Source organism: Lactuca virosa, chromosome 9 (genome assembly GCF_052849685.1).
Source record: "Lactuca virosa cultivar CGN04683 chromosome 9, Lactuca_virosa_CGN04683_v6, whole genome shotgun sequence".
NCBI lineage: Eukaryota > Viridiplantae > Streptophyta > Magnoliopsida > Asterales > Asteraceae > Lactuca > Lactuca virosa.
This window is the reverse complement of record NC_136434.1, coordinates 251,105,502-251,119,593: the sequence shown is the minus strand read 5'-3', so window position 1 is coordinate 251,119,593 and position 14,092 is coordinate 251,105,502. Positions and strand designations below refer to the sequence as shown.

The window sequence follows — 14,092 nt, the reverse complement described above, 5'->3', positions numbered from 1 at the left end:
ATTTGCTTCAGGAAGTGCTACTGATCCCGTTGGACGAGATTCATGGTTTTTCATTAAGAGTTCATTGTTTTGCTCTGCAACGATCAGACATGCATTCAGTTCAGAATATCTTGTGAGCTTTTGCATCCGATATTGTTGCATCAAAGTAATGTTTGTTGCATGAAATGTTGAGTAAGTTTTCTCCAACATATCTTCATCAGTAACCTCTTGTCCACAATACTTGAGTTGTGAACATATTCTGAACAAAGTTGAGTTGTATTCATTTACTTTTTTGAAGTCTTGAAACCTTAGTGTTCTCCATTCATCTCTAGCATTTGGAAGTATAACTTCCTTTTGATGATCAAATCTTTCTTTCAAAAGATTCCAGAGAATACTTGGATCAGTAACATCAAGATATTCAAATCTCAACATTTCATCAATATGCTTACGAAGGAAAACTTGTGCTTTTGCTTTGTCTTGTGCCAAGCAATTATTAAATTCATATATAGTATTTCAGATACCCATGGATTCAAGATGCATTTTTACATCTATCATCCATGGCACATAGTTTTTCCCACTAACTTCAAGTGCTGCAAACTCGAGCTTTGCAATGTTGGACATAATGTAACTATAAATTTTAAACAAAATAAAAATTAAAATTAAAATCCATTTATTTCAATAAATATTACACAAAAAAGAAGCGGTAAAGCTAACATTGCATACAAGCCTAAAAGTAGATGAAATTTCATATTATCTTCGATGTTAAGGATTGGGATGAAAAGTAACATGACTATTATAGTCATGATTATCACAAAAGGATGAATCATCCTGAAGCTTGATTTCTTGAAATTGATTTATTTGATAGAAGAGAGAAATATTTGTTGTGGGTAAAATAAGCAGGGTAAAGATGTTTATTTATGGTAAAAAAATATAGCCGTTGTTTTTGTTGTTTATAACCGTTGCATATATATTCCCGTTGTGTATATATGTATATGTATTTTATAAATCATATAATAAGACTTATAACTAATACATAACTTTACTAATTAGAAACATAAATAAATATTAGTAAATGTTTAAATAAAATTATGAAGAGTATCTAAAATACAAATAAACATTGACATGTATAAATAAATATAATTTAAATGTTAGTATGCACAAATAAAAGTTAGTAGCATAATATAAATGTTAGTATGCATAAATAAAAGTTAGTTGCATAATGTAAATGTTAGTTTGCATAAATAAAAATTAGTTGCATAATGTAAATGTTAGTTTGCATAAATAAAAATTAGTTGCATAATGTAAATGTTAGTATAAAAATTAGAATACATAAAGAAATGTTAGTATAAGAAATAAAAATTGTTAGTAGTCCATAATGTCCATAATATATAAGTTTCATTAATTCATTAGTACTATTATTTTAATATGATTGAGGTTTTTATAATTAATAGTGTTTTTACTAAGTAATACATACATTGATTAAGATAGATGTGATTTTCCACTTGTTTAGTAACCTTGATTAGAGCTTTCGTGCTGATAACGTGTTATGAATTAAGCGTAATTAATGTAACTATAAATCAAACCAAACTAGTAAACTTTGATAAGAACTTTAATTGAGAAAAAAGAATATTTAGAGAGAATATGAAAGTTATATCTCTTATAACTTTTGGTGTGTTTCATTCTTTACAATGGAGGGGTATTTATACTACAAATTTTACTAACATATAATTGTAACTAGTTAGAAATGTTGACAAATTTGTCATGCACCAATTATTATGTCATCCACCAATTATTTACAACACCACCAATTATTTACAACATATATATATATGTATATATATATATATATATATATATATATATATATATATATATATATATAAATTAAAAGGGCAAAACCGTCATTTCAAGTCCATCATGGACTAAATTTACGAGAAATTCCTGATTTTTGGACCAAATTCACGGGAAACACTTGATTTTGGACCTTCCATGCAAGTTGGAAACTTTTTGGACTCCATCCACAATTTTTTGCAAACCACAAGGAACAATTTTGCAATTTTGTCTATTGTTAATAGGACTTTTAAGTTAAAAATAGGACGTCGAGGATCAACGTGTCATAGAAGGTATTTAGTAATTTGTGTCTTTTTTTTTCTTCTATTTGAGGGCGTCACGATGGACATTCGAAACATCTAGCTATACCTCACGACTCTAGCATGTGGTATATATGTTTTGTTTTTAAATCGATATTCATTGTTTAAAAGCATCCCGGCCATGCATGTTCCACGTTTGATAGATTTTTAATACACTTCACCTTCTTTATTGTTAATCAATAATCATCACTTCAGTTTTATGAAGTGTATTTTATTTTTATAGGCTTTATTATGTAACACTCTATACATTGAATTAATAATCAAAATTGAACTGTGTACACACACATTAAGAAAAAAAGTGGATACTTGCTATGCACCAAAATAAACAATAATGCAGCTAAATTTTGACCAAAATAAATCAAGGCTCAAATGATTGTATATGTAACGACCATTCACATTTGTTCCAGTGTAATTATGCAACTTAGGTGAAATATACATCTTTTATTCTAGGAGCAAAAAATGTATCATTATAAAAGGGAATGTACTAATTACATATTTGATTGTGAAACAATGCTTCAATAAAAACCATTTTTATCAACTTAAGCGTTTGATACAAAATATATAATTTTAACCATAGGGGCCGTTGAGGGGGGCAAAGTGGGCAGCTGCACAGGGCCCAATTTTTTTATTATATATATTTATTTAAAAATAAAAACTTATCATAACGATAAGGGCCATTTTTTTCTGGCTCGTCATGGGCCTTTAAAGATATTTAATTCATCAGGACCGGCCCTGATTTTAACCGTACAAATAAGTTACGTAAAAAAATTTCGGCAAACAAAAACTTATTTTACATAAACTTGAAAGAAAATATGAAACATGATTACATAAACAATCATTTGACCTTTTAATTATAAGTAAAAAATTTCTCAAGACAGCTATGTTTTTCGTTTCTGGTATGGATGCAATGCATTCCTTTGAACCATGAAAATCATTTCTTTGAACCATAAAAATCTTGTGTACTTCGTCTGTCTCAGAAATGGCAATCATTGAATAGATAACTAAACTGAAGTATTTGATTGATCATTGAATACCTAAATTGTTTTATAATAAGACAAATACAGAAACTTGTGGAACACAATTGCTTCGTTCAAGGTCATATTTAAAGGCTAAAAATAATAAATAAATGAGTTAACCGGCTTTTGTTCTAGAGTAAATTACACGAATGGTCCCTATGGTTTAAGGTAATTTGCGTATTTGGTACCTAACTTATTTTTTTAACTCGGAAGGTCCCTATTGTTTGTTTTTGTTACGCGCTTGGTCCCTGTCTTACCTAAAAAGACTATTTTGCCATTGATTTATTAATTTATTTAGATAAATACACCGTCAACCCCACCCCCTCACCTTACCTTACCTACCCCACCATTTTTCCCTATTTAAATAATAATCTTTTTAGGTAAGACAGGGACCAAGCGCGTAACAAAAACAAACAGTAGGGATCAAGCGCGTAACAAAAACAAACAGTAGGGACCTTCCGAGTTAAAAAAATAAGTTAGGGACCAAGCGTGCAAATTATCCCAAACCATAGGGACCATTCGTATAATTTACTCTTTATTCTATTGTAGGTGAACATTTCCATCAATTATCACAATAAAAAGTATTTCGTATTTTTATGGCATAGCTATAACTAAGTAATATTTTAAAGTACAAATATAAATAATATGAATAAATGAAGATGTGATGTTATAATAAACTTAAATAAGATTGGTAGGTTGCTGCCAATGTGCCCAAGGCTACCAAGCTTTGCCTCTTATATTGGAGTTTCGAGTTTTAATCCAGACGTTAACGATTTCGTGATACTAATCCAGACGTTGACGATTTCGTGATACTAACTTCTAACCACTAAATAAATAAATAAATAAGATAGCTAGGTTGCTATATTTTCTTGCATAAACAACTGAAAATAGAAATTAAAGGCATCATCGTAATTTTTCCTACATGAAGTCCAAAACACATATAGGATAATATTTGTTAACAGGTGATCTAACTTTCTCCCCTCATAAAAATGCCTTTACAAAGGTACTTATGATATTAGCTATGCCATTTTCCGTGCTAAGATGCGTGCTTTGTTGCCACATGTTTTGACTAAACTGCAAAAGACAGAAATTAGGTTTTCAATTATCATTGAGCACTAGATTACACACATTCCGTATCAAGGGTACCATAAAGTGAGAGCCTTTTCCCAGATATCCCATCAAATGCATGCATTTTCTTTTCTACAAGTAATCACTCAACCGCTTTCTTCTTCACATATATATCATCATTTCTTCAACACACACAATTGTCTACATCCCTCGGCTCGTCAATACATATTATAAGGCACAAAAGAGAAGAATGGTGCAGGAGCTACTACCGTCGCTGATCATGGTACTTGTACAGTTTGAATTTGCAGGTATGAACATCCTCTCGAAGCTTGCATTGGATTCTGGCATGAATCCTTACATCCATGTTGCCTACCGTCAGATGTTTGCTTCAGTCACCCTCGACCCTTTGGCATATTTCGTCGAAAGGTACCCACATAAATACCATGTATTTACTTGCAAAATTTTACTAAATCCTAGTCTTTATTTTATATAAATGTAGAAGAATAAATTTTTATATGTATATTCTTGACTGGATCCAAAAACCAGCCAAGGTGATACTACAAGAAAAAGAAAGCTAGCAAACAAAAGATTATAACTAAAAATTGTTAAATTTGGAAAAGGTGTCGGATAATGAGTTATAAACAAAAATGTTCTATTTCAAGATGATCCAAAATGTTAAATGAGTATCTTTTTTTGTTATGTATTATGTATATGCAGAGGGAAAAGACCTCGAATGACTTGGTCAATTTTTATCCAAGTTTTCTTCTGTTCGGTTTTTGGGTGAGTTGATCATCACTCCTTATAATTATTCTCACACACACACACACACACACACACACATATATATATATATATATATATATATATATATATATATATATATATATATATTCTTATATTCATGTTTCAAAAATGTTCAAACTTTTTATGGGGGGAAATTGCTATCAGGCTGACAGCGAACCAAATCACATACTTTGTTGGTTTAAAGAACTCGATGCCAACTATTGCATGTGCGTTATCAAATCTCCTTCCAGCACTCACTTTTTTCCTTGCCGTCATCTTCAAGTAATATATACAAGGCTTGCTATGTATCTTTTCAAAACTGTTGTGTGTGTGTGTATATATATATATATATATATATATATATATATATATATATATATATTTCAAAAAGATTGAATATATGGCTTTTTTTAAAAAAATTTATAGGCATGAAAATGCAAAGTTAAAGACATTGGCTGGACAAGCAAAGTTGATGGGGACATTAATCGGGGTGGGGGGTGCCATGCTCTTGTCTATGTACCATGGACCTGTTGTACCAATTGGTGAATCAGGCATTGATGTAAACATTATGAAGAATACGATCACCAAAGATTCGAATGGGGATACTCAAGGGAATCTCATTGGTCCAATTTTAATCATCATTAGTGCTTTCACTTGGGCAGTTTGGTTCATTATCCAAGTAAGCCATATTAAAAAAGCCTTCATTTAACCTCTATTGTATTGATAGCAAAACTAACTCTAATTACCATAAATTCAGGCAAAAATGGGCAACATTTATCCAGCACCCTATTCGAGCTCAGCATTGATGATGGCAATGGCCACATTTGAATGATCAATATTTGGTCTGATCATGGAGCCAAACTTGCATGAATGGTCTCTGGTTCCAGCCATCAGGGCCGTCTCATGTATTTACTCGGTATGACAATACCATATTTTAAGTTATAATAGTAAATCCTAGCTATTGTAGATTAAAATTTAATTAATTATTTAATTACCATTGCATTTGCAGGGAGTTGTATGTTCAGGAATAGGCGTTTGCATGATGTCATGGTGCATCGATAAAAAAGGCCCCCTTTTTGTTTCTGTGTTTAGCCCCTTATTGTTGGTTATCGTTGCAGCACTCAGCTGGGTACTTCTACGTGAGAAGTTATGCATTGGAACGTAAGTGGTACCTAACAATAACATAACTTTCACTGTTGCAATTAGTGTATAAATTAAAAAGATTAATTCCGTCAATCGTTTTATGATCACAGATTGTTAGGGTCACTCCTGATCGTGATGGGACTGTATTGTGTGTTGTGGGGAAAGACCAAGGAAATAGAGTTTGTGGAAAAGGAAGAAGAGTCACAAGACACAAAGGAGGATATGGAAATGCAGTGATCATATATTAAACTTTGAAATAAAAATATATTAAAATGAAAAATGGTTTCAATTTCTGGTTACCGAGTTCTATCATATTCTAACTAAACCAAATCAATTAACGTTGCCAAATTAAGTTCCATCCTTGTAGTTTAATTTAATATTACCAGAACAATCAATTAACGTTGCCAAATTAAGCTTCATTCATCGAATAGTTAAACAACCTCAATAAAATAATGCGTATAACAATAATGAAAATCGTCATATTGTAACTAAACCAAATCAATTCACGTGTGCAATAAACAATATTTCCGGAAAAAGATCAAATTGTGTGTAAAAAAATATGACCATCTCTTATTTACAGAAAAAATCATTTGGTCGACCAGGGGCGGAACACAAGCACTACAGCTTGGAGGTCCGGAATCAAAACTTCATAATTGAACTATATTATAACATATCAAAACTTCATAATTAAATTATATTAACAAGTTTTATTTGGTTCAAAATAATGACATATCAAAAGTCTAAATAAGAAAACTAATATAAACATTGTTACATTGTTAATCAAAGTGGAACGCGACGATCTTTTGCATTTTTAAAGTCTTCTATAATTGTCTCTAAACTACTCTTTTCAGCAAGTTCCCTTTCGAAGTGCAAAACCAATGAGTCATTTAAAAACTCGTCTTCCATTTTATTCTGTAACCTTGTTTTAATGAGGTTCATTGCTGAAAATCATCTCTCTGTTGTAGCAGTAGAAACTGGAAGAGTAAGTATGAGACTAGCTACTCTATAAATAAGATGAAACTTTGCTACTCTTCTAGTCTTTGTCAACCATTGACACAATTCTGACATAGATGTCAATAGTTTATAATCTGCATGTTGAACGACATCAATCTCATAATGTTGAAGTTGTATCTTCAAAACTACTTTCTCTTGTTCATTGAAATCTTCAGGATAAAACTTCTCTACTAACTTAATTATATCACCACTTCGAAAAGGCTCGTCAACACTTTTAGGATCTAAAGTTGTTGAAAGTCGAAGCAACTCCGTTGAGCTATCGTTGAATCGATGATTGAGTTCCATTATTTGACAATTAATTGCTTCGAAAAATATATCCACTCGGTAATGATGTTCAAGTGTATGATCACTACACTCGTTACGAGCTCGAGCCCCTCTACTAAAGTATGGAGAAGACATATCAGGGATATCAATGTTGCGTTCCTGACAAAATGACATAACAAGAGAGTGCAAACCATCCCATCTTTCATCTTTCATTTTTTGTAATAACAATTTGGTAGATGCAACTAGCCTCAATGCGTTACAAATATCTTGAGATTGTCTTTGTAAAGCTTGACAAAGTAAATCAGTGATCTCCATTATTTCTTTCTCGAGATGAAGAATAAAAATGAACTCAAATGTAGTAATAGCCTCATATGATGAATCTGCATCGCCTTTGATTGAACCGGTGCCATCGTTAATAATTTTAAGTAAAACCTCACAAGTTGGACTAAACATTTTGATTAAGCTCGAAACTGATTTGAGGTAAGAACTCTATCTAGTATCACCAGCTCGTTGTCATGTACCAATTTGATTAAGACCTCTACCCGTCTCTAACTCATCAATAGAAATCTTATATGGAATTTCCTCGGCTTGTGCATCTCTAAGTTGGTAGGCACGCTTGGAGGAAGCACCAATAACATTGACAACAAAAGACAATCGAGTAAAAAACTTTTGTAATGCAACAACTCCTCGTGAAGCGGCTATTAATGCTAATTGCAATCGATGGGCAAAACAATGAACATAATACGCATATGGACAATCATTTGAAATCAATGCTTGCAAACCCTTGAAATTACCTCGCATATTGTTTGCACCATCATACCCTTGCCCACGAATTGACTTGAGATCAAGATTATTATGTGACAATACATAATAAATTGCATTCTTAAGCGTTTGTGCTGTAGTGTCAGGTACATGAACAAGCCCAAAGAAACGCTCCATAACAAAGCCATCTTTATTTACAAATCTCAAAACAATTGACATTTGTTCTTTATTAGACTGATCACGTGCTTCATCAACAACTAAACAAAATTTTCCACCATCAATCTCCGCACAAATCATGCTCTTCACCCTAGTTGATATAAGGTTTAGAACCTCTTTTTGAATTGACGGTGATATATATGATGCATATTTAGGAGCAGTACGAAACAAATCTTCCATCTCCGTGTTAAAATCGCCAATTGCCTTCAACATTTGACGAAACTTTCCTTTGTTTATGGAATCTAATCCTTCATCGTGGCCTCTATATGCAACTCCTTGAAAGGCACACCAACGTACTACATAAATAGTAGCTTTCAATCTTAATCTATTATTTTTACGCTCTTCTTCTGTAAATGTCTCAAACACATTTCGTATATCTTGTGCCTGGTTTAACAAATCATCACATGATTTTTGTGCAACGTTGTGAAAAGATGTACAATCAGTCCCTATGTGATGCAAAAAAGCACAACTTTTTCCACCAACTTTCTTCCAATTTTGAAATCCATCTATAGTAAATGCTTGTTGGCCGTAATGTCCCATTCCAGAAGGCTTGTTAAATAGAAAACACGTAAACAAAACGCAGCATCTAAGCTCTTTGAATATTCAAGCCAATGATATAACTTAAACCAAGAAGCTTGAAAACTACGTTTATGGGTTTCTGGTCCGGATTTTGGATATACAGAAAGTGTTTGTTGAAAGGGACCAAGATTAATATATGCTCGCCTAATAGTATCTCGTTGATTAACTGGATAGTCATAAATTTGCTTACGCAAACCAGGATCTCGTTCCAGTGTGTTAAGATCTATTTCATTAATTTCAAGATGAGGTTTTTTGAAACGGCTATCAGTATTAGGAACATTGGGTGTGGGGGCATCTTCATCCAAAACGATCTCCGGTGGCTTTTGTGACATCCCCTAATTTCTCGGCCAGAAAAGACCGATTTCGTTTATGCTTTTTAAAATAAAATCAGAGTAATCCTTTTAAAAGGTGTTGCGGAATTTGCTCCCATAAAAACATGATAATTATATTATCAAATCATTTCTGAAGAAATGTATTTTATTCACTTAAACCATTGGGATGTCATCGTCAATACAGAAACATAAGCATAAACAGAACTTACACACACTTACACTAGTGATCTACATCTCTTTTAATCTCTCAGTGTAAAGTAACTTTGTATCGATACCTGTGATACAAACAAACTGAGTGGGTCAGGCTTGGGAGCCTAGTGAGCATATAGGGTTTTCAACCCACAATAAATAATTTATTATGCTTAAACATCAAACAATCAACCCAATTACCCTATCCCCATTATCTTATTTATTTCTTAAGGATTTACCCTAAGAATCAAATCTCACTCATTCCTAAGGATTCATCCTAAGGAATAGGCACGAAGTCCATCGCTGCCCAAGGTTTATACTACAAGCACTAACAAACGTCGATCAAGAATCGACTATCCTTCATCCAATCATTCCTCAGGATTGACCTAAGGAATTTATCCAAAGTCCATTGCTACTAAGGTTGATACAACAGGCACTACGTCACATAGTCGTCAGGGATTTTATACAATAGGCACTACGTCTCATAGTCGCCAAGGTTTATACAATAGGAACTACGTCTCATAGTCGTCAGGGTTTATACAATAGGCACTACGTCTCATAGTCGCCAGGGTTTATACAATAGGCACTACGTCTCATAGTCGCCAGGGTTTATACAATAGGCACTACGTCTCATAGCTGCCAACGTACTAAATACATAGCTACCAACGTACATCTATACTGTACTAAATTCATAGCTACCAACGTACATCTATACTGTACTTTTATCCCTCATACTTTATCTACCCATGTTTTACCCAACATATTTGAAGATAAAATATATATACATTTTAAATCATTTTAAACATGTATAAAACATTCATTCAACATCCATCTCAAATAAACAAACAACATATATACACATATCATGTATTTTATATAAAATACTTCATATCTATGTGTAAGATGAAAGTGACTATACACTCACATGATTTGATGATAATCGGACAACAATTCGTTTCCTAAAACGTTCGTTTCTAATAAAACCGGGAGTTTTATTGAGAAACCGGGCTCTGCGAAAGGTCGGGCTTCAAAACCGAAAAGATAAATTTTCCGGGTCTTCGGGAACTTCGGAACGTATTTCGTGCTTTACAAATGATAGCGGGGCTTCGGGGGAAGTCAAAATGATAAAAAAGATGAAAAATGGGTGAAAAGTGGCAAATTTCGGATTCTACCCGGGAAGTCTCGCAAGACTCTTATTTATAGGGGAGGAGGTCCGAAGGCTCGGATCCGAGGCAATGAGAAGCGAGCACGTGGCTCGCATGCGAGGATGCAGCTCGTGCGAAGGCCACGCGGCAGAAGGGCGAGGCTCGGACTTGGCATGTGGCGCGCTTCGGATGGACACCTGCAAGCTTCGGATTGGTCGGATGACGCGGTACTCCTCGGTTTGGGCCAGCACTTCGGACCAATCAGCAGGTGACACGCGTATTGCGGTCCAATCAGCAGCGAGCACATGTCCGACACGTAGAAGCCTCGCATGCGAGGGTGACGTGTCCAAAGATGACTCTTGCGAAATTTCTCGAAAATTGTGCCCAATCTTGTAAAATCCATAACTTTCTCATACGGGCTCCGTTTTTGACGTTCTTTATATGCACGCGTAGAGAAAATTATGCTCTACAACCTTCCTTTAGACTTCGTCCGAAAATTTTGACTTTATTTTTATATTATTATTTTTAACAGACCGGGACTGGTAAATCCGTTAAAAATTCATAACTTCTTCATCCGACGTCCGTTTTCGTCAGACTTTTTACCGTTGTGCTACAAATGACGAGACCTTCGATTCTCGTTTAGGTCGTGTCGGCTAAAAATCACTCGATCTAAAATTCGAGTTTTTAGCTGTCTACTGCTAAGCTGAAACTTCGAAAAATCATAACTTCCTCATACGAAGTCAGATTTGGGCGTTCTTTTTATCGAACTTCTCGGTTTAACGAATACTACGAGTTTCGTTTAGATTACTACGGCTAAAAAGTAGTTTATCAAAAACTCACTTTTTACGACATTCGGCACCGTGCCGGTTTGTCGCGAAACTTCAACAAGTCATAACTTCTTCGTTATAACTCGGATTTCGGCATTCTTTATATATCCGTAATCCTTGTCACGACCACTACATCTTTCTTAATAAATATCAGCTTTATCTAATATTTATTTTCGACGCTCAATTTTAGTCTTAATTAATTAAACCCTAATAATTAAGCATAAAACACATAAAACACATAATATTCACATAATTCCTTTTCATTTCTCCAAAATGAGTCACAAAGGTTAACCTAGACTATCATGTCAATATTAATGCCTAGCCTAGAAACACGGACATTACAGCTTTTCGGAATCTTGAACAGATCTTGTGTGTTTTCTTTTAAAAAACTCATCAATAGTTGATTGTTTTTTCATGTTGATATCCACTACAATAAACAAATGATTTTTTTATTTTACAAAAATAATATAAAATATTTACGATATAAATTAGTTTCATATCAAAACAACAAATATATATATATATATATATATATGTATATATATATATATATTTGTCCAACCTATACTGATTTACAATTCCTAAGAATTTATATGCAAATAAATCAACATTTATTTTAGAATAATGAATAATAAACTAATACATATAATAAATCAACATGAATAATAAATTAATAAATATAAAATAATGTATACATATTATGTATATATTAATTCAATTTGTATATCTAATATCTTAATTCAATATATGTATGTCAGAGTCAGAAAATGTGTAGTCAATTCAAAATGTGTAGTCTTTACTTTATTAATAAAGTATGTCTATTTGCCTAGTGCCCTAATGTATAGACTATGATATATATATATATATATATATATATATATATATATATATATATATATATATATATATATATAATCGACTAATAGATGTATAAAGAAAAAGAAAGAAACGTATGTACCTGGTAAAGTGAGAACGAAGACAACGGAGACTGAATAAGGTGCAGGCTCCGGCGACGATGGAGTCGGAGTTCAGGTTTCAACAGCCAACAGTCTAGGCTCCGGCGAGGCAGTGACTAACAACAAGGAGAGAGAGCATACAATACGAACGACGTGAACAATCCGACGACCGGAAAAGAGTACAAGACAGCAGTGGTCTTAACGGACGGCGATGTTCTTCCGGTGAGTTTCGAGAAATAGTATTATGGCGGCCGGAATAAACTTTGGATGGTAGGTTTAAACTTTTCAGTTTTCTTAAACCCAAACTTGCGTTATATTGTTATAATTTGGATTAGATCGTTGGGTTTTTATAGATATTATGTTTTCTTATTTTATAGAATCCTAAATAAATAAGATTGGCTTTGATTTTGTTTGTAATCTTCCGATAATTTTGATACCGTTTATTCCTTCATATATATATCATGTATATTCACTTGATCTAGAAAACGGGGGGGCGGGGGGGGGGGGGGGCAAAGATGTCATTCTAATATATTTTTTTCCAACTATAATATCTGATTATGTATAACAGTCATTAGAAGGCCTAAAATCGGGGAGGCCATGGCCTCCCCAGCCCCTAAGACGGTCCGCCACTGTATATAGATATTTGGTAAAATGTGTTCACGGTACCATCTTGACCATCTTGATCAGTATCCAAAGTAATGTGTAATAATTAGGAGAATATCACCGTTATTTGGGTGCTTTTTTTTCAAATATATATAGAAAATGAGGGTACAGTAGAACTCTACATGGGTCTTACAAAGTATGAAAAGTAGTATGGGCTAATATTGATATTCGTAACGTATCTTAGAAAGTGTTTGAAAACTAATAATCATCAATAGACCTTCCTAGTGTTGGTTCATGAAAGGGTTGTACCTTCCTAATGTGAAGTTGGGCACCATTTGCCTAGGTAATATCAAGCCATTTTCAGCCAATCAAGAATGTCCTTGGCATATATTTAGTTTGGCCTAGATTATTTTTGTTTGTATATGGTGCGCGTGACCTCTATCTCGGGAAAATAACTCAAGCGACTCAAATTCTTAATTGAGAATTCCTTGTCTATATATTAAATGAAAGTACAAATTAAGGTGGGGCCATTGCAAATGCAAATAATGTTATCAATGCAAGTCAAATAGTAGAGAATAGTAGTACCACGTTCTAAAACAAACATATATAGAACCATCAAACTTGATTGCAATGAAACCGAGTAGTGTAAGATAGGCATTGAGTATGGTGCACTAGGCACGGGGTGTGTGCTTAAGATTGTTTAAGGCCAAATAGAGGAAGGAAACATGATCAAGAAAACAATGTTCATATAGCTAAGTTGTTTTTCTAATAAGAACGATTGATCCAAATGCCCATTTGAGAAGACATTTTTAACATCAAGATGTTGAAGAAGCATATTGTGTTAAACTGTCAAAGCGAGAACACTGTTAGTAGTATTATATGAGACAACATGGCTAAATGTATAGTTGTAACTAAAACATATAGGGTTTTAAGGTTCTTGAAGCCCATGAAATGTGATATCTTGTAGACAATGCAATGTAGGATATACGCCTGGAAAATGGGTCATATGTTCGAAATACAGGTTTGTCTGCAATATATACTATATACTTATGCAATATGGGTATGT

General features: G+C 33.4%; 2 protein-coding genes and 1 pseudogene across 3 annotated transcripts; 1 reads left to right on the top strand and 2 right to left on the bottom strand.

The window, feature by feature from the left end:
- The first annotated feature begins 5,441 nt into the window (after positions 1 to 5,441).
- On the top strand, positions 5,442 to 6,376 carry LOC145140465 (WAT1-related protein At1g09380-like; annotated as a pseudogene). The gene is made up of 4 exons (XR_013722177.1): positions 5,442 to 5,675; positions 5,754 to 5,912; positions 6,006 to 6,157; positions 6,250 to 6,376. The product of XR_013722177.1 is annotated as a WAT1-related protein At1g09380-like (transcript).
- Positions 6,377 to 7,087: 711 nt separating this feature from the next.
- Positions 7,088 to 7,870, bottom strand: LOC145140464 (uncharacterized). Its single transcript, XM_079073947.1, has one exon. It carries the CDS (start codon positions 7,868 to 7,870, stop codon positions 7,088 to 7,090), a length of 783 nt encoding a protein of 260 aa, XP_078930073.1.
- A 60-nt stretch (positions 7,871 to 7,930) lies between these two features.
- LOC145140463 (uncharacterized) lies at positions 7,931 to 8,935 on the bottom strand. The gene has a single exon (XM_079073946.1). It carries the CDS (start codon positions 8,933 to 8,935, stop codon positions 7,931 to 7,933), a length of 1,005 nt encoding a protein of 334 aa, XP_078930072.1.
- Between the last annotated feature and the right edge of the window lie 5,157 nt (positions 8,936 to 14,092).